The following is a 20,631-nucleotide window of genomic DNA, read 5'->3' on the forward strand; positions in this document are numbered from 1 at the left end:
TAAAGGTTATGGCGTCAAAGACCACTGTGAAGCATTGACACCAAGGCCAGGAAGCCGAAACCAATCCTAATCGGGATAGAATGACCACACACGGGGTCCACAGAGAATCTGAATTGTAAGGTGGAGACGGTGCAGGTAAAGAAGGCAAAGGACTGTTCAGCCTTGAGCGTCGCTGATGCTGCAGGAAGGAAGGACCCGCATACCAAGGGGAACATCAAGGTGGAGCGTGGAGGCCGATGACGTGAGCTGCCTGCCCGGACCGTGAGGACCCGCGTCAGAAAATGAGATACCACAGGCTGAACTGTCTTAGATCACAGGAAATTGTGGGTCGGTAAACTGAGTTCTTAACGGACAGCGCTCTTTGTGTGTTAGGGGCTGTTTTTTTCACTTTTTTGATCGGAAGCAGCCTTTGCTTGGTGTCCTGGCTTCCTCTTTCATCCCCTTACTGATGGGTCAGGGGTCTCCCCTGTTTCTTCAGATGCACTGCTTGACTAGGGTGGTCCAGGTGGGCCTGACCCAGGGCCACTCCAGTCCCAAGGCTGCTGAGGGCCCTGAACCCAAACAGCACCGAGGCCTGGGCTGCCTCGGCAGAGGGGTCCTGGTTCTGTGCACCTGTGGGGCATCTTCTGTTCCGTGGGGTGCGGGGCTGGCCTGGGGTCTGCAGGCTCGGAAGTTTCTGGACTCCCCCGGGGAAGGGGAGATGCTCACCGACCAAAGCTGAACCCTCTCAGCTCATGAGACTGTGGCGATGGTCTCAGCTGGAACTCCGGTGATTTCTCTGATACATTGTTTCCTTTTTTTGGAGAAAAGTCTAAGTTTACTGAGAAAAATCTAATCCATTTCTTCCAAAGCCTGTGGGGAGACAGGCATGGCTTCTCATCCACAGGCCGGCGGGGGAAGCGGCAAGAGCACGTGCGGAGCCCAGGAGCGTCGAGCAGCCCCGGGACTCCGGAACGCAAGGCTGTGTGGTTCTGGCCCACACGGCGGCCAGCAGGGTGGACTTAAGACTGTGCGCAGAAGCCTGCTCTGCCCCCACGTGACTCCTCTACTGGCCTGGCCGCCAGGCCCCTCCCCCAGCTCCCTCTCCACCACCCGTCTCCCACCTCCACCTGGTGTCCACACCCCTGCTCTGAACGGGTCATACTTTGGCACTCACACCCAGTGGCACCTCCTGGTACAGGCCCTCCTTGACCCCTCTGGCTGGAGCTCCATCCGTGAAGCACTTGAGGTCCTGTGAAGACAACACACGGATGCCGGATGGATTACGGCCCTGGACATCTGCCAGGTGCTTTGAGACAGGCCGGCCCCAGCTGGGCCTTTCCTCTGGGGACTGTGGTCCTCGTTCTGCACACGTGGGAAATGAGGCTTAGTGGGATGAAGCAATTCTCTGGCTAACTCCAAGGCCGAAGCCTTGACAGCTCTGCTCCTCGGCGGCCTGTGGTGGACACCAGGCCCAGCACGGCCCTCACTAGCTGCAAAACCACCTGGACTGGCCCCTCGAAGAAAGGTCCAGAGCTGCCCGGCTCTTACCCTTGGCAAAGAACCCAGGAGGGAGTTGGGCTTAGTAGTAGCGGGGTTGTGAAAAACCCAGGAAGCGTAACATGACTGTTGGCGGATACCAAGCGGAATAATCCAGCACTAAGCACCAATGGGAGACCAAGCTGTGATTCAGAAACTTCGGGTCAGTCCAGCCGAGCTCCCGAGGATGACGGTCCTGTGTGAGCCCTGCAGCCCGACGGCGGGCAGCGCGGGGCCTCAGCCAGCCCGGCCGCGGAGCAGCGGCTGCTTTCACCAAGGAGGGATTCTCTGCAGTAAGTAACTCACACACACACACTGACATATACGCAGTCACGCACACACAGTCACACACCTATATACACACTCTCATGTGCTCACACACACCTCTTCCCGTCTGCTCGTAGCATCCCTCACACCCAGCGGGATGCACTTTACTCCTGTCTGCTCTGCCTTCACTGCCCTGGGACGGAAGCAGGGAGCTTGCCGTGTTCCCGGAGGAGGAGTCCCGGGTGCCTGGACCAGCGCTCGTCAGCGTTTGCGGACGAATGAATGAACGAATGAATGAACGAGTGAGCAGGGCCTGGACCCTGTCGGCTCCACACACCGTGCAAAAGCTTGAATGACTGAGGGTAAAAATAATATTGATGAGGAAAGGACGACCATATTGATGTGGCAAATAGTTTGGCATATAAAATAAAGACAAACACCCTGGAAAACAAAAATCCACGGGTGACTAGTTGCCTATAAACGGAGAAAGAGGGGGTGAGGTTGTGGCGGATGGGCACAGCCGGGATCAAGGAGCAGTGATTCAGGCCCAATGCCCGCTGCGTGGCAGCGGCTGAGAGGCCCGCCTGGCACTGCCCGGCAGCCCCCGACCCCTCGTCCTCCCGGGGGTCAGGATGGTGATGCTCTCAGGGGTCTGGGCACCTTTCCCACGTGTGATCCCACAGCTGTACGTCCAGGCGTCGCTCAGGGAGACGTTTGTCTGCGGGGCTGCATCCTGGGCATGGTGGTGGTTTCCTCTCTCGGTGTCTGCAACACTCATCTGTCTCGGTTTGGGCTGTTTTGTTTTGCTTCTTTTAGTTACATTTGCTTAGAACTTGCAAGCTGTAACGGCCTGACGTTGTCTTAAGAAACTTAAATTTAGCAGCAGGAAAGTGATTTTTGTTGTCAGCATCTGTAACAGAGATGATTCCAGGAACTTCCTGCCCAGCGCAGTCTCAGCCTTGCCCGGCAGGGCTTGGCTGGACATTGGCAGAACAGAGGGTGGGGCCTTCCGTGCCGAGGCCTCAGCTCTGGCGTGAGTGAGGCCAGCGGGATGTGCTTTGTGTGTTTCGTATCTTTAAGCGGACCAAGCATCTGTGACTCGGGGACAGTTACAGAGAGGCCGCCAGCTCGTTTCAGTGCCTCCTCTCACTGTCTTGAGTGAGGCACAGACACTAGGGGACCGGTGGGCTCTCCTCTGATGGTGGCCCACGGTCTGTCATTTGTGGGCCACCCTGGAGTGAGCTCCCAACTTACAAATATGTCGCTCATTTTAAAGTGCTCTGCCAGGTTGGCTGTGGGTCCGAGCTTTGCAGGGAAGCAGCAGGCCAGGCCTCCTGCAGACGCCATTGAATCCCCGCTCTGCCTGCACTTAAGTCAGCAGGGGTGGGTACTGGTGGGCAGAGCCCAGAACTTGGAAGAACCTTGGGTTGAATCTTCCACACCCTCCAGCAGTAACTCTGGGGCATTGCTTAACCTCTGCATCTGTTTCCTTTTAGCGAAATGCGAACTTCTGTACGTCCTTCCTGGGGGACCAGTGAGGATGGAACGAGAAGGCGCCTTGTGTGTCTGGAACACATGCTGGTCCTCCCTCCCTCTTCCCTTCCCTGTCTCCCTTCCTTCCACCATCCTTCCTAGCCCCGGCAGCACTAGCTTTCGTGGCCAGAGCCTTGAGCCCTGCCTGGGTCAGGGTTCTGGTCAGTGGGAGGATGGAGGACCCCACAGAGAGGTGAGATGTGGGGTGGTCGGGATGCTGGGAAGGGACCAGGGCCCCCTACACTCATCGCTGTCCCATCTCCCGGCGCTCCTCTGTCTGTCTGTGTTGTTTCCTGGGGCTGCAGTAAGAAATTAGCACAAACTGGGTGGTAATTTATTCTCCCCCAGTTGTAGAGGCCAGAAGCCTGAAATCAGCGTGTTGGCAGTTCTGCCTCTTTCCACTTCCGGTGGCTCCCGTTCCTTAGCTTGAAGCAGCATCACTCCAGTCTCTTCCTGTGTCCTCACATGGCCTTCTTCCCTGTGTGTCTGCCAGATCTCCCTCTGCATCTCTCCTGTAAGGACACCTGTCATTAGATTTAGACCCTCAATCCAGGATGGTCTCCTCACCTTGACATCCTTCACTTACATCTGCAAGGACCCTTTTGCCAAACAGGTTCACGTTCACAGGTGCTGGAGCTTGGCATGTGGACACAGCTCTGGGTGGGCGCACAATTCATTCCACTATACTGCCCCTTCTGGGCAGCCACCGTGGGCCCAGACCTGAACCCACCCTAAGCTGAGGAACAGCAGAGAGAGATGGGGGAGAGGAAGGTGAGGGTGGTCCCTGGGTGGTCTCAGGAAGGGTCATGGGTTTGCTTGAGAGTAAGGAAGGAGGGTGAACCAGCAACTACTGCCCTCGCTTCACAGATGACACATAAGGGAACAGAGGTCCGGTGAGTTTGCTGTTTCATAGACTCAATAATCAGGTGATAAGCGTGATAGAGAATGAAGGCGCCTCCAAAAAGTTTATCAGATTATGGACTTCTTTCTCTGTCTTCTTTCTCTCTTTCTTTTTTCAAAATGAAAATTGCTTTATCAATTACATTATAAAATAAGACCATGAAAGAAACAATATATGCTCATTCTTCAATTTTTAGACAATTGAAAGGGTAAAAAGAAAAGAGTAAAAGTCACCCCCAAACTCCACCCCCTACTGACACCTGTGGTTGACATTATGGCCTGTTTCCTTCCGGACATTTTTCTGGGCGTGTAGAAGTGGGGTCCTTCTACTGCTGACTCTCTCACCCATTCCGCACCAGGAAACAGTCCTGAGTCACCCTCAGCAGCTGTCGGGAACCCAGCGGATGGCTGGCCCCTCGTGTTGGACCTTGTTCCGTACTCGGACACGAGGCTATCTCCGGCTTCACTCTCGTGAGCGGGGCAAGCGGTCTTGGCCGCGGATGGCAGCGCCCTTGCCAACGCAGACCCCGACAGCAGTCTTCCTTCACTTTTAAAACCTTTGCATCTGGGGACTTTCCCTGGTGGTCCAGGGGTTAGGACTCGGCGCTTTCACTGCAGGGGCCACAGGTTTGATTCCTGGTCGGGGAACTAAGATCCCGCAAGCCGTGCATGGCAGCCAAAACACTAAACTAAAATAAAGCCTTTGCATCTGAGAGCGGGGGGAGACGAGTCCTAGGTGCTGACCGCTGGCCTTCCTCACGTCCCAGGCCATGTTCGAGCTGGTGACTTCCGAGGCCTCCTACTACAAAAGCCTGAACCTGCTCGTGTCCCACTTCATGGAGAACGAGCGCCTGAAGAAGATCCTGCACCCGTCCGAGGCACACATCCTCTTCTCCAACGTGCTGGACGTCATGGCCGTCAGTGAGCGGTGAGCCTCCGCCCCGGTCCTCGTGGGGCCCCTTCCTGTCCCTCCTCCTCACCTGGGGCACGTCCAGGGCTGGCGGCACTGCCTGTTACTCTGGCTTCTCTGCTTTTGTAGGTTTGGAATTTTCTGTAATAAGATGTAACTAAATACATAAATCCAAAGATCTCCCAGCAACGAGGCCCGTCGCGTCCCCCTGGACAGGACGGCTGCCTGCAGGTCCCCCCCGGCCACGCAGGTGCTCCGTGTGTCTCACACAATAAGGCACATCAGTGGCGGGCGTCACGACCTGGTCCGGGGGTGTCCATGCGAGCTGCTCTTTATCCTGACCTCACAAGGCCCTGGCTTGGTGTGTGTGGGGCCCGAGACCCTCTAAGGGCCAACGCGGAGCACGGTCCTGGATTGACACTTTCTCTTCTCCGGTTGCGTGGTGTTAGCAAGGGTGTGTGGAGGTGGCGATTGGGACTGTACTTCTTTTGCCTAAAGAAGGATGGGATGAGCTTAAGTGGAGGAGGAATGGACATCTATTGACTGATTATTGCAAAGAAGAAATGAACTCCCGTCATTCCGTTAGGATAAAAGACCCATTTACCCTTTTCACTGTAGCCTGGGGAGGTTTGCAGCTAAAAGTGCAGAACTCAGCTTTTATGAGCTGGTCCGTCCCCGCCCGTTCAGATGTGAAGTAGCACGCGGGCAGCAGCAAACCCACACCCGTGTGTGGCTCTCCATGGACCCTCCTGAGTCGGTCCCCCTCCACATGGACACCCCACCTTTCCGTTTGCAGCCCCCAGATCCTCGTGGCAGCCCCCCACCTGGAAGGCTCAGGAAGGCGAGAGCTGACTGAGACCAGAGCAGCCTCGGAGACGCCTCGGTCTCTGCTGCTCACCCCCACTGGGGGAGGGGTGTCTATTTATTTTTGTATTTATTTATATTTTATTATGGAAAATCCCAAGCATGCAGAAGTAGAGACACCAGTGTAGCAAGCCCACGCTTCAGCATTAGGTTCACCCACGGGATTGTTCTGAAGCAGATCACCATCGTCAGCTCACTTCAACTGTAAACGCATCAGTATGGACGTAAAAGATGAGGTCTCTCCCTTTTAAAAATGCTCCTAGGGCTTCCCTGGTGGCGCAGTGGTTGAGAGTCCGCCTGCCGATGCAGGGGACACAGGTTCATGCCCCGGTCCGGGAAGATCCCACATGCCACGGAGCGGCTGGGCCCGTGAGCCATGGCCGCTGAGCCTGCGCGTCCAGAGCCTGTGCTCCGCAACAGGAGAGGCCACAGCAGTAAGAGGCCCGCGTACCGCAAAAAAAAAAAAAAAAAATGCTCCTAATGTCACTACCCACCTATAAAACTGAACAAGTAATTCCGTGATGTGACAGAACGTGCCCCCCTCGCTGGGACCTCCTCCTGTCGTGTTGGTTGGTTTGGTGGAGACGTGTCCCGAGTCTCTTCAGCCAGCCACCCCTAACCCAGCCGCCGCCCGCTGCAGGTTTCTCTTGGAGCTGGAGCGCAGGATGGAGGAGAACATCGTCATCTCAGACGTGTGCGACATCGTGTACCTCTACGCCGCCGACCACTTCTCCGTCTACATCACCTACGTCAGCAACCAGACCTACCAGGAGAGGACCTACAAGCAGCTGCTGTGAGTATGGCTGGGCAGCGGGGCCATCACGCAGGCCTGGCCCCGGCGGCCCCCTCCTCTTGTGCTGACACTGAGCTGGGGTCCCTGGGTCTCTGCTTTCCCAGGACAGCATCCAACTCCGGCACGTTCTGGGGCTTTCGGTGTCACTAGGGAAATGTTGACCCCGGGACAGTCAGCCATGGCGCCCACCGGACCCGTGTCCAGATGGCCGAGCAGAGCTCTGTGAGTTTTAGAAAAGGGAGCTTGAGGCCAAGAGGACAACTCGAGGCCCAAGACGGCAGGAAAGTGGTTTGAACTAGAGACAAGGCAAGGATTGGGGGGAGGGAGTCTTTCTGGTGGTTCTCCAGCAAAGCCCTTGAATTTACTAATCTGCCCATTTTGTAAACTTTCTTGGGGTTTCCGTTGATGAGAGAGTTTTTTCATTAACTTGCCTCTTTTGAATTCTTCACATGTCTGTACCACGTTTCAACCACAGTTTAACCAGTGCTATGTTCTTAGCACGCTCGTGGGCACCAAAGGACTCTCTGAGTAGTGACCTCTGGACGTTATGCTCCGTTGGGTCTTCCCATCAAGCCGTGTAGTTCACTGGGGATGTTTTAAAGTTTGGGTATTCAGGGGTTTGGGTGTTTTACATTTGGGGTTTGAAACTGGGATTTGAGGGAATCGGGATGCCAGTTTTGAGGATGAACGTTGAGAAGACAATCACACAGGAGAATAGGATTCTAGATGTTGCAGTGCCCAGGGGTCCACTGGTGTGGCCCGTGAGAGCAGACTCCCTGGGCCTGAGCGCCGTGTCCCTAATGACGGGCAGTCCAGGGCCCACGTCTGATCTCCAGCAGTGGTTCCCACTGCCCAGCCCGTCTGCAGACGAGACATCCCCACCTGGCAGGAGTAGCACAGGTTCTCCCTGCAGCCGTCTCCAGCCTGCTGCCTGCTCCTGTCATTACGTGGGTTTACCTTGCCACCGTTTCCTGCTGGGTAAATCATCGAATTCTGCATCTGATTCATAGTCTTGGCCACGCAAGGAATTCTTGCCCTCCCACACACAGCATATTTTGCTAAGACTTCATGGGCCTGGCGTGTGAAGTCACTATTGTTATTTGACTTGTACACAAACAGTTTATTTTCCATTACAAAAAAAAGAGAGAGGAGAGAAGAAATCGACGCGTTTTCTGTGCTTGTGGGCTGTCTGGTTCTTAGGGGTCTGAGGACGGGGAAGAACCCCCTCCAATTTGCGCCTCCCACGAGCCAGAGACCTACTCTCTTGTCTGTGTCCCCAGCCAGGAGAAGGCAGCCTTTCGGGAGCTGATCACGCAGCTGGAGCTGGACCCCAAGTGCAGGGGGCTGCCCCTCTCCTCCTTCCTCATCCTGCCTTTCCAGAGGATCACGCGCCTCAAGCTTTTGGTCCAGGTACCAGCCTCTCTCCCCTAACACACACTTCTCCTGCTGCGGGCTGTTGGCTTTGGTCATTCCAGGCTGGCTTTCTGTTTCCAGAAGTCCATTTGTTCCACAAATCCTAATTAAGCTCCTACTGTGTGCCAAGCAGTGGGGGACTCAGCCCCTGCTTCCACATTCTGGGGGAGGGTGGGGAGATACACACACACACACACACACAACCAGGAAGTGGTCATGGCTGAGGACAGTGAAACAGAGTGACATGATGGTGGTGACTGCCTGCCCACTGCCAGTTGGGGGATCAGGAAAGACTCGGATGAGTGACATTTAAGCTAAGACTTGGCCGACAGGGAGGAGCCATTCATCTGACAGGGAGCTGCTTATGCAAAGGCCCTGGGGCAGCAAGGTACACAGACGGGGCAGCCAGCGGTGAGCTGGGGGAACATGATGGGAATGGGTGTGCAGATGTGGGCAGAGGCTGATCAGGGGCCTGGTAAGACATTGGGTTCTATCCTCAATGTGATGGGGAGTCATTCCATCTAGTTGACGCTGGTAAGAGCTCAAAGCAGCTGCCGTGTGGAGGGCATCAGGCAGGAGGGCAAATGGGACTGAGGTTCAGAGGCAGCGCGTCCGAGGGGTGAATGTAGGCGGGGTGCTCTGGGTACACCCGCCAGTTACCGCAGGAGGTAGGGAGGGGCCCACCAGAGAGGAGGCCAGTGTGGAGGGCTTGTGCCCAGGCTGAAGAAGCCACACCACCCTCTGCCTGAGGCCAGGAGCAGGACCTGGTCAGATGGGGTTTTATCCCAATGGGAAAAGGTGGAGCCTGAGCCATCCTGTTCGCTGGGAGATGGATTTGGGAGTCGGGGGATGGTTACAGGCAGGGTTGGTGACCCCATGTTGGGGGGGGGGAGGGTAAGGAGGCATCGGAGCTGACGCGCGTGTGTCTGGCTTGGCTGGCAGGCAGAGGCGGGGCAGGTGACCGCACGGGGGAGGCTGGGGGCCTGCAGCTGAGGGACATCCAGAGGTGGGAGGGATCTGGGTCTGGTCTGGAGCTCACACCAGCATCCTGGTGTCTGGGTGGCAGCAGGTGGCTGGGAACGTTTGTGCCACCATATGGGACAGCTGGGGGGGAGGTGAGCTGTGCTCAGACGCACCCAAACCTCTTCATGGAATGAGAACAGATCAGAAATACGGGCACGGGGAGAACTGTGAGGCAGAAACCAATGCAAACATTGTAATTTATAGGCGAAGCGCAAGAAAATCCAACTACTGGATTTTATCAATAAGACCAGACTTAACGAAGCCTCAGGGTTGTTGCTACTTGGCTTCAAACGGCAGTCCCACTGATGCTGCTGCAGACATCGAGCTCACCTCGGGGACAGCCAGCCCTGAGCGACCCTTCCCTCACTGTCGGGCCTCGCCCGCCCCCTTCCCCACCGCACTTGGTTGCCTCCTTTGCTTCGGTCTTCGCTGTAAGGAGACTGGGGCTCGGGTTTGGCCCTCGTAGTTAGTCCTCGTGCCGACCTTGACTCGTGGTTATCATCTTAGAGCCGAGCGAGGCTTGTGTGCGATGCTCGGCCCTCGGCTGGTGGAAGGTTCTCCCGCCCTCAGTCCGTAACTGGTGGGGCTCTTTGCTCCGGGATGTTGCAGCAACATGAGGCTGTTTGGACCAGTGCGGCAGGGAGGCTGCCACTGCTAAAGCGGGCCGAGAGGGGAGGAATGGCTGTACGTGCGGAAACTAAATGCAGACTTTGCCTGTGCTCAGAACATCCTGAAGAGGGTGGAAGAGAGGTCTGAGCGGGAAGGCACTGCCTTGGGTGCGCACAAGGAACTGGAGCTGGTGAGTTGTGCTTTCCTCTTTCCACATTTCCCGGTCAGCTGTCTTCCTCCTCTAGGCCCACCTTCCTGTCCTGCCCCCTCCTGTGCCCGTGCGTCTCTGGAAGATGCAAATTCATTTTAGTAGTTGGCAATCCAGAGAGGTCACTGGGTCCAAAGAATAAGTCGGGTGGGCTTGCTTCTCACCCCAGGCTGCTGACGTGCGGGGTGGACCAGGCCGGCCGGGCGCTCTTGACCTGCAGACACGTTCATGGACCCTCCCGCCAGCCCCCGCTCTGTGGCCACCCACAGGCCCAGGCGCTCCCCTCCGCAGCCCTCGGAGGCCCCACGCTTGTCCTGACCTGTTTCCAGTGTCAAAAGCCATGGCTCTTGCCTCCCTTGCCGCGCTCTGAGGCCGGCTCTGGCCCTTCTTGGGCCCTGATGCAGCTCTGCCCTGTGCACCTCTCCCGCCCCCCGATCCCGCCTCTCCCGGCCCTCGAGCTGCACCTCCTATCCCCGCGAGAGGACTGCCCGGCCCTGCCAAGCCTGGGCTCTTCCTGCCCAGGAGTGGAGAAAGCATCTCCTCTCCTGATCCTCGGAGAGAAGAGGATCCTCCTGGAAGCTGCCGGCAGAGCAGGGGCCGTGTGGGAGGGGTCAGTGAATGTGTCTGTTCCCACGTATTTGTCTGAGAGCAGCGCTGTCCCGTGTGTTTGGCTCCAGTGTGTCCGCTGGAGCTGCGAGCCCACTCCTGGCAGCCGTGCAGGGGCCACTCTGTCGCGCTGGTGACCCTGAAACGGATGAGAGCCTGGTGTTGGGAAGTCCTTTCCACTTAGTGTACCAGTGGCAGCAGCTTATTAAAAGGACTATAGCCCCAGGTGGTGGTTCTAAGCCACATGGAGCCACACGGAGCCATGAGGACTTTGTAGCTTAATGCAGTCTTTTCCCCCCAGGGGCCTCTCCTCGCATCCCTCAGTCAGGCCAGTTGGCCTCCAAAATCCTTCTGGCGATTATACCCTTTGGATCCTGGGAAACACGGCACTCCCCTCCCAGCCTAGCTGGGGAAAGGCTGGAGCCTCGAGCAGGCTGGTCAGGGAGGGTCAGGGACCTGCCAGCCAGGCTGCATCTCTCGGGACCCTCTGCCCACTCCTAGAACGCACACACCTGATCAGGTGGGGGCTTCATTCCGGCCCCCACCAGGCAGCCGGCCACACTGGGCCCCAAGGGGTCTCGGGGCACCGGCAAGTGTCTTCTGTTTTCAAGTTCTTTTCTGCTTTCATCTCCTTTTCATTTCCCAGGTAGACACTTGCTTCTCATTATTTACCTTTTTTAATAAAGGTGGGCTTTTTCCCTTAATTTATAAAAATGATGCTGAATACAAACAAGTCCACAAACTGTTCATAGGCAGAAAGAAGACGGTAAAGGTGAGCAGTTCTCCCGCACCCCACTGCCGGCACGCTGGTGCCGGCCCCTCCAGGCCCTTTCCAGACAGACGCCTGCGCACACAGCTGTATTCTTTGCAGGTGGGCTTGTGCTTTACGAGTTGGCTTTTCCCTCCATTTAGTGCCTGTAAAATTATTGCACTTCTTCGTGGTTTCAGAGTACAGGGTTCTGTGGATTCATGAGCGCTAATCAACCCCTGTGGATGGACGTTTAGGTTGAGGACAGTTTTTCTTGTTCTGAACGCCACTGCAGGGGACATCCCGGTACGCACGTCTTTGGGCTCGTTCCTAAATGCTGCGCGCCTGTTGGGTGCCGGCCCCTGTTCTGGATCCTGTGCAGATATCATCTCTCGGAATGAGTCCCCAGAAGTCCCAGAAAATGTGGTTTCATTCGGCCCCTTGGTACCTAGGTTGCCTCCCAGGAAGGTGGGGGGACTCTGTGCTCCCCCCACAGTGTGTGACGGAACCTGATCCCCAGACCTGGGGCATTTCCAGTCTGACGGATGAGAAGGGACGTCTTCTGGTCGAAATTTGCTCTCTTAGGTGACATGAGGGGTCGGCATCGATTTATGTGTTCTCTGGAGTTCACGTCCCAACAAAGACAAGGCCCTGATTTTCTACACTGGAACTGAGACCCAGTTGAGACTGACCAGCTGTGGCCTGAGTGGGCCGAAGGAAGCAGTCAGAGACAGCTGGCTGTGGGTGGCCTGATGTGTCCTCCTTCTCGTCCCAGGTGGTAAAAGCATGCAACGAGGGCGTCAGGAAAATGAGCCGCACGGAGCAAATGATTAGCATTCAGAAGAAGATGGAGTTTAAGATCAAGGTGAGCCCACGCCCAGCCACGCGTCCCCGCCCCAGCCCGGCTGTCCTGGAGCACTGGGCACTGGCCGGGCTCGCTGAATGGCTGCCCTTGGGTCTCAGCACAGCAGCACCTCCACCGAGGCCTTCCCTGACCCCTTAGCTGAAGGCCCCACCTGCCCCCAGTCACCGGGCCGTCACATTGGCCTAGACCAGGGGTCCCCAACCCCCAGGCCGCGGACCGGTAACGGTCTGCAGTCTGTTAGGAACCAGGCGGCACAGCAGGAGGTGAGCGGTGTGTGAGCGAGCGAAGCTTCATCTGTATTTACAGCCACTCCCCATCGCCCCCCATCGCTCCCCATCGCCCGCATCTCTCCCCATGGGCCCCCATGGGTCCCCATCGCTCCCCTTCGCCCCCCATCGCTCCCCATCGCTCCCCATCGCTCCCCATCGCTCCCCATGGGTCCCCATCGCCTGCATCTCTCCCCATGGGTCCCCATGGGTCCCCATCGCTCCCCTTCGCCCCCCATCGACCCCCATGGGTCCCCATCGACCCCCATGTCTCCCCATCACCCCCATCGCCCCCATCACCCCCCATCGCCCCCATGTCTCCCCATCACCCCCCATCGCCCCCCATGTCTCCCCATCACCCCCCGTCGCCCCCCATGGCTCCCCATTGCCCCCCATTGCTCGCACTACCACCTGAACCATCCCCCCATCCCCCACCCCCGTCTGTATAAAAGTTGTCTCCACAGAACCAGCCCCTGGTGCCAAAACGGTTGGGGACCGCTGGCCTAGACTGTCTCCTACAGGGAGTCAGGAGCTGCCTGCTCTCACTTACTGGCTGTGTGACCTTGTACAGTCAGCTCACATGAAGAGTATGACATGGACTGCTCCAGGGATTCTTAAATGTGGGCGATTCGAAAATTCGACGGAAGTTACCGACCTTTCCCGCAACTTTGTGTAAAGCTTCAGGCATTAGTGACCCTAAGGGCCCCGAGGGCTTGGGTTTCTGGGGTTCTGGGCACATGAGCACACGGTACCTACCGAGGGTCCCTGAGGTCATGCTAGGTTTGGGAGCTGAGCCCCAGCTGAGGACGCAGACCTCCGGGCCCCCCACGTAGCTCCACCTGTGGGCCGCGTGCTGGGTGCTGGGTGCTGGGTGCCCGCCCCGGAGCCGCAGTGTGGAGACCGGCCGGCCCAGTCTCCTCACCCTGTGGGACCCAGTTCTCCCCTCTCTCCTGTGAACTTGGCCTCTCCTCTGATCCTGCATCACACGGTAGTAGGAGAATGACACACACACACAGAGGCACCCACATGTACACACTCACACGTGAGTACAGACACATACAGGACACGTGGACACACTTAGACGTGAGCACACATACGTAAAAGCACACGCAGATACACAGACAACAGACACACATGCCCACTCAGGCACACGTGCGCACGCACACACACACGCCCTTCCGTGTTTGCCCAGCACCCGTCCGTCCCTCCCACCAGCGCCACGCGTGTCCTGGGCCCAGCGCGGGCCTCACACACCATTGCTCGCGGTCATCACTCCAGTCAGAGCGCGAGGGGAGCCTGGGGCGGGGGGCGCGGAGGGGCACAGCCCTTCTGATGCCGTCCCCCCTCACGCAGTCGGTGCCCATCATCTCCCACTCCCGCTGGCTGCTGAAGCAGGGCGAGCTGCAGCAGATGTCAGGCCCCAAGACATCCCGGACCCTGCGGACCAAGAAGCTCTTCCGGGAAATTTACCTCTTCCTCTTCAACGACCTGCTGGTGATCTGCCGGCAGATTCCGGGGTGAGTGGCAGGCAGGAGGGATGGGGAGTCACCACGGCCTGGGGGCGGCGGGCGTGGTGCTGGGATGTTGCCCAGGCCCTGGATCCGCTTTGAAGGCCTGCTCCGTTCTGGTCCAGCCTTGGGCCTTCGGGCAGGTGTGTTTCAACGCCCTGAGCTTCCGTTTCCCCTCCGTCTAGTGGGGGCTGTACCCCTAAGGACGTGGAGAGTCCAGCTCAGTGCCTGACGCCTGGGGAGGGCTCGGCCGAGCGGCCCCTGCCGTGTCATGGGTGCCGACCCCTCATCCGCCGTCCACACCGTGGAGGGCGGGGGCTGGGGGTCAGGGGGACAGGCGGTCAGGTGGGGGGCTTCCAGAAGGAGGTGAGGAGTGGCAGCAGAGGGGCCGGCCTCGCGGGCCAGGGTAGAGCGTTTCCTGGAAATCCGAGCCGCCGCCGCCTCGGGACTGACGTGCCTCTGCTGCCACCCTCGGTCCCCAGAGACAAGTACCAGGTTTTTGACTCCGCCCCGCGGGGCCTGCTGCGAGTGGAGGAGCTGGAGGACCAGGGCCAGACGCTGGCCAACGTCTTCATCCTGCGGCTGCTGGAGAATGCGGATGACCGGGAGGCCACCTACATGCTGAAGGCGTCCTCTCAGTGAGTGCCCAGCGCCTGTCGCCTGCCCGAGGGGAGCGAGGCTCCAGGCTTAGCGCACCGCCGCCCTGTTCCTGTCCTTCCTCCCCCCAGGCTCTGCCAGGAGGGTTTCTGTGCAGTGTTAGCGTCAGGGTGCGGGGCGAGCACGTTGCTGGGTGTGTGTGTTCATGTTCCCTTGGGCGTCAGACTCTGGGCGGGCCCCTCTGTTCTGATGAGTTGTTGTAGAGCCCTTGGGCCCGCCCGACCAGTGAACCACTGTCAAGGTGGCCTCAGGCCCACCTGCACCTCTGAGCTGCCAGGCCAGCCGCCCTGCAGCCCCTGTGCGGTGCCCAGCAACCCCCAGCCCAGGACTCACAGGTGTCGCCCTGCACATTGCGGTCCAGTTCTGACTGCCTGGGGGCAGGGGTGGCGTCAGCCTCTCCCAATTCCACGGAACATGGCTCAGGGCAGCTGGCAGCTGAGGGCTCGCCTCTGGGTTAACTTTGGGGTGTCGTGGGCTCACCCTCACCCACTGACTTTAAAGATGTACCAGGGAGGTTCTATAGCGCTCCGCCCCAGTCCTGCCACTGGATTCCCGGCCCTGTCCACGCCGTCCTGCCGCTGCTCTGTGCCAGGCCCGGGACCCAGTGGCCAGCTTGCTGGATGCCTGGTGCAGCGGTTCCCCTCACATGGGGTCCGTTGCTCTGCGGTTGGGGCATTTGTCCTCCTCCCTGTCCCAGGAGCGAGATGAAGCGTTGGATGACCTCGCTGGCCCCCAACCGAAGAACCAAGTTTGTTTCCTTCACGTCCCGGCTGCTGGGTAGGTGGCCCACTGGGGAGGGGCACCTGCCGGGTGGGGCAGGGGAGGGTCCGGGGAGCCTCGTGGCGGCCCTGCCTGTCACAGCTGCGTCAGCCTCAGGGGCCTCTGCACTCCGCCTGAAGGGCCTGCGGGGCCGCTGGAAAGACTGCTTCGCCTGCCCGGGGGTCCCTAGCACCCCAGTGCAAGCTTCGTGCCCCGCGGAGGACACGGGTGTGCCTGAGCTTTGCAAACGTTTTGATGGTTAATGAAGAAATAAAAGCCACTGGGTCATAAGTGACAGATGCCACAAGGAAACCAAGAGGACTTCGGGCCCACAAGGCAAACGCCAGTGTTCTCTGGGGTGGCCAGTTGTCTGAAAACCTTACAGGATATAAAAGGGCACAAGTCCAGCTGCCTGATAGAGAGGCTGCCATCCTGACCGAGCTCACCGAGTCCTGACTGTCCCCAAACTGCTCCCAGGGCCCAGCCCAGGACCAAGCAGCTCCTTCTGAAGTCTCAATAAGAGCCCCTCAAGCCTGTTCATCCCTGTATCCACATACTTTTTGTTCAGAACTCCTGGTGCTTTAACGGCCTTTTCTTTGGAGCCACACACCCCTCCCTCGAATGAGCCCTCTTTCAGTTGCTGTGGGAGTTTGCGTTGTCTCTTGGACAGGCAGCGTGCCCCTGCTAACTGCTGAGCAGAAGTGGGGGGCCAGGGCGGGTGCCGTGGTGATAAGGACATGCCGCCCCCCTCTCTCCTCCCTTCAGACTGCCCCCAGGTCCAATGTGTGCACCCGTACATGGCCCAGCAGCCGGACGAGCTGACACTGGATCTGGCCGACATCCTCAACATCCTGGACAAGACAGAGGATGGTGAGGCCCGGGGGCTGGGTGCCTCTCGCACTCGAGGCTCCCTGCCCGCCCCTCCTGGGGCTCTGCCCCAGCCTGCGGGATGCAGTGGAGAAGCAGACAGAAGAGCCGGCTGAGAGCAGGCAGAGCCCAGGGCCGTGCTGCCTGTCTGCTCCCGTAGACCATTCTGCCCCTCATGGCTTCCGCTGGCCTTTTCTCAGCATAGAGCAGGCATCTCTCCCAGTGCCTCCGCTCTCCTTCCCCAGAGCTGTGAGGTCCGCCTTCCCCCACTTAGCATGAGGCCCAGCTGAGTGCCTGGCTCTATGTCCCTTCCCCTCATCCGGCCCTGGCATCAGCCCCCATCACAGTGGGAGGGGTGATGGCCAGGAGCACCCTGACCCTGACCCCGTATTTGCAACAAGCTTCCAGATGAGCCTGTGACCACCAGGCTTGTAGCCCCACATGGGCCAGAGAGCCGCCCGCCGGGGCTTCCGCCCACTCCTGCTGTTGGCATCAGTGCCAGAGGTTCACTCCCCTCCCCTGAAAAATTGATCCCTTATTTCTACATCAATTGTTCCTAACCTAAATCCCCCAAAATACACAAAGCATCTCCACCCAACCCCATTTCCTCCTCTTTTTCAAGACCCTGGCTGGAAAGTCTCAGGCTGGTGACCTCCAGAGGAGGCCATTTCCACCCTTCCCAAATCCTAGGGGCTCACCCAGCATTGAGAGAACAGTGGTTCCTGCCCTCCCCCTCCCCCTGCAAAATATAAACAGCCTGACACCCCTCCCACATGGCCTGCAGAAGGCGTGCCCCTGGCCCTCGGGCCCCAGGTCTTAGCCCTGCCCCAGGACCTGCCAGCAGGACCTGCGGTTCGGGTCCCAGGCCCCCAGCAGAGACACTGTGATAACGGGGGGTGGGGGTAGAGAGCTAGGGCACTCGGCCAGTTCGTGACAGCCACCCTCGGCTGACCACCCAGCTCCCGGGAGGCTGAGGCTCAGGGAGAGGCTGCCCAACCAGAGAGTGACGGTAGCATTCACGGCCAGGGAACCACGCGGTCAGCTACCACCCCACCGGCTCCTCAATGCCTCCTGCTTTTGGGGGTGGCCCCTGGGGTCTCCTGGCCTCACTTGGGGCAGCCTAGGATGGTTTGAGAGCTTGGGAATGGGTTCCAAAGTCAATACATCCGGGACACACAGTGGTTCTGCCCCCGCCCTGTGCACACACCACGCCCCCTGGGAGGGCAGCACGCGCCCAGCTCACGGGGATTAACCAGGTCTGGGCATTTCCAGCAATGCGTCTGAGGGCAGGGGACCTCTGGAAAGGCCGGCTGGACCCCTGCGTCTCCCTTTCCTCTGCTCCCCACACAGGACAGGGCGAGGCCCAGCCTGCGCCACTTGGAGAGCTTCTGACCCTCCCCTTCCCGTCCCTACGCAGGGTGGATCTTTGGCGAGCGTCTGCATGACCAGGAGAGAGGCTGGTTCCCCAGCAGCATGACTGAGGAGATCTTGAATCCGAAGATTCGGTCCCAGAACCTCAAGGAGTGTTTCCGTGTCCACAAGATGGATGACCCTCAGCGCAGCCAGAATAAGGACCGCAGGAAGCTGGGCAGCCGAAATCGGCAGTGACCCCTGACCCCGGCCTGGCCAAGGGATGTGGGTGGGCGGGAGCAGGTCGTGGCGGGCAGCCCCCAGCGGACAGCAGAGGGGCTCAGCGGGAAGGGCGGACGCTGCCGCAGGCAGCAGGGTGTGACCCGGGGTGCCTTGGCAGGAGTCGCCCCCACCCCTCACCCCTGCTACGTGGTTAGTGCTCATGTGTCTTGGCCCCTTGCTCACAAACTGCAGAAAAGGGGCCCACGTCTCTCCTCTGCTGCATTTGTAAACGAAAAAGTGTATTTAAAACAGTGTTACACCACCTCTTCTTCTTGTCTCTTGGGAGGGGCAGACAGAGGACGGGCATGCTCCAGGGCCCTTCCCAGGCACTGAGAGGCCCCAGACCCAGGGTGTCCCTGGCCAAGGGCAGGTGCAAAGGTGACGATGTTATGACCCCTGCACGTGTCCTCTCCCCTGGAAGCTGATAGAATCGGCCAGGTGCACAGATGGACCACCCTTGCCTGATGAGCTTGACGAGTGTCCTTTGGTCTCTGACTCAAAGGACTGAGAGCCCAACCGCCTCTGTCCACCTCTGCCCCAAGCCTCCGCCAGTCTCTGGCTGCACGGCCAGGCTTGCCTCACGGCCACCGGAGCTTGGCTGAGGGCCCACGCCGCCTTTGGCTCCCTGATGGGCTGGATGTAACTCGTATCTTCTGGCCCCTTGCGGAGCCCAGGTGTTATAAAGAAATGGTCACTGCATCCTGTATGGGTTATGGTTCCGAGAAAAGCAAATGGCATTTCTGGCTGCATTAAAAGAAGCATCATGTATAAAATAAAAGAGGAAGGTCTACTTTTTATTACCCCTGTGCGCACAAGAATGAGGTGTTTCGGTCTGGCAGGGAGAGAAGAGCCCCCTTCAAGCCCAGTGGAGAAGGTGTGTCCCAGGGAAAGGGCTAAGGAGGCTTCCGGTGGAGGAATAAGCAGCCGGGGGTGGGGCCTCAGGACGGGAGTGGCTTTGGACCTCTGCTTGTGGAGGGACTCCAGAAACCGGATAAGCTGTTTGAGGCAGTGGGGGACACCCTCCTGCAGGTTGAGAAGGCAGGTTTGAACACTGTGGGACAGAGATGTCAGTGGGTGGTGGTCCCATAAGGGATCTGACCACCAGGTTTGGGACTGCAGCTTCCCACCTGGCCAGTCACTGGCCTGGGACACTTCTTCCCACCTCCAGAGGCGGCAGCCAGTTACCGGAGGCTGCAGCTGGCCCTCAGAGCCACCCGACACGCGGCTCTGTCCTGGAATGTGGAGAGCCTTGAATCCCACCCCGCCCAGCCCTGCCTGCCAGGACACACTTAGAAGCCCAGGATTTAGATCAAGTGGACGTTGTAGCATCTTCCCACAGGCCACAGCACAGCCCTTGGCGTTCTTGAGACCTCAGACCCTTTGAGAACTGGATGAATCCCTGGAAGATGCATACATACGCAACATGCTGGTCCAACTGGAGAGGGACCCCCCTGGTCCCAGTGAGGGGCTGATGCTCTTGGGGCCTCCTTGCTGCAACCCCAGGGGAAGTACCTGCACCTGAGTTTCCCAGGAGTGAGGGGATGGGGAGAGGGACCATTTCGGAGTCCCATACTGCTCCTGGCAGGGTGGGGCTGGGGAGGGGAGCCGTTGGTCCTGGCCCACGTATCCCGCTTTTCTTTTTGGAGCTGGGAAACAGCATACTGACTTGGGTCACCTGCTCTAAGGAGGGCTTCGGCTACTGCAGGTTATGTGTAATAATGTAAACAGTTTCATGAAAACCAGTCAGTTTCATAACAGTCTTTTATAAGCAGAAACTTAAGCCATGATGTGTTCTGGGGAGTGTGAGTGGGTACCACGTGTGGCCACCTGGCGTATCCAGGAGAAAACTGGTCTTAGCCAGAACAGGTAGTCAGGAGCTCAGAGAAACCAAGGAGGCCAAAACAATTGCTAGAGACAATGGTGAAAAAAAAGAACAGCTCACTGCACCAGCACTCACTCAAAAGGATCCTCTTGGGGCCCAGGTGTTAAACCATCAGTGGGGTTTGCAGACAGTGCCCCCTCTAGGCCTCAGGGTCCTCACTCCAAGGGTCCTTGGAGGATGGGGACAGGACGCAGTTCTGGCTTCTTTCCTGCTGCACCCAGAGCAGGTAAGCCACTAATTTAAATCCCTCTCTCTAAATGATAAAAGTTAGGCTTCCTGGGAAGTATGGAAGACAAAGGGCATGACCAAGGACTCAGTGCCAGGGCAAAGCTGGGGCGTGGCACGCCTGGGTGGTTCCTCACCCCTCATTCAGCTGCCATAATTTCAGGGTTGAAGTGAAAAGAGATGAGCTTGAAAAGCCTTTTTGTTTTCTTTCTCTAAACAAACAGCCGTCCTGCGTGGGGTTGCCCGCTCTGCCCGAGGCTCCGCGAAGCCCCCTGCACAAGCTTACACAAGCCAGGGGAGGGAGGCGGTCTGGGGCTGTGGGTTGGGAAGTCAGGACAGGGGCCCACAGCACCCGGGATTCACCCCTCTGCTCATTCGCGCCTTGGGCTCCCCGAGGAAGAGGGGCCCCCAGGAGTCCTGAGGGTGCAGGTCTGGGGCTCAGAGCCTGCAAATAGCGCGCTGGCTGCCAGAGTCAGAAGACGCCCCCCACCCCCAAAGTCACTGGCCTCTGGTTGGGGAGCCGGGACAGCCCAGGGTCCCGCGGACCCCACCATCACCCAGCGAGGCGCAGAAAGCAG

At 58.5% G+C, this 20,631-nt stretch overlaps 1 protein-coding gene across 1 annotated transcript in view; it reads left to right on the forward strand.

Moving 5' to 3' along the window:
* The window catches only part of NGEF (neuronal guanine nucleotide exchange factor), a 40,339-nt gene extending 21,593 nt beyond the window's left edge, over nucleotides 1-18,746 (forward strand). Inside the window, exons 4-13 of the mRNA XM_067740199.1 lie at nucleotides 4,986-5,146; nucleotides 6,633-6,785; nucleotides 8,066-8,195; nucleotides 9,946-10,020; nucleotides 12,168-12,257; nucleotides 13,877-14,040; nucleotides 14,514-14,669; nucleotides 15,386-15,465; nucleotides 16,213-16,317; nucleotides 17,732-18,746. Coding sequence (XP_067596300.1) covers nucleotides 4,986-5,146; nucleotides 6,633-6,785; nucleotides 8,066-8,195; nucleotides 9,946-10,020; nucleotides 12,168-12,257; nucleotides 13,877-14,040; nucleotides 14,514-14,669; nucleotides 15,386-15,465; nucleotides 16,213-16,317; nucleotides 17,732-17,922 — 1,305 coding nt within the window. The 3' untranslated portion in view covers nucleotides 17,923-18,746. The remainder of the gene's footprint in view (nucleotides 1-4,985; nucleotides 5,147-6,632; nucleotides 6,786-8,065; nucleotides 8,196-9,945; nucleotides 10,021-12,167; nucleotides 12,258-13,876; nucleotides 14,041-14,513; nucleotides 14,670-15,385; nucleotides 15,466-16,212; nucleotides 16,318-17,731) is intronic.
* The last annotated feature ends 1,885 nt before the right edge of the window (nucleotides 18,747-20,631 follow it).

This window comes from Pseudorca crassidens, chromosome 6 (assembly GCF_039906515.1).
Source record: "Pseudorca crassidens isolate mPseCra1 chromosome 6, mPseCra1.hap1, whole genome shotgun sequence".
NCBI classification, from domain to species: Eukaryota; Metazoa; Chordata; class Mammalia; order Artiodactyla; family Delphinidae; genus Pseudorca; species Pseudorca crassidens.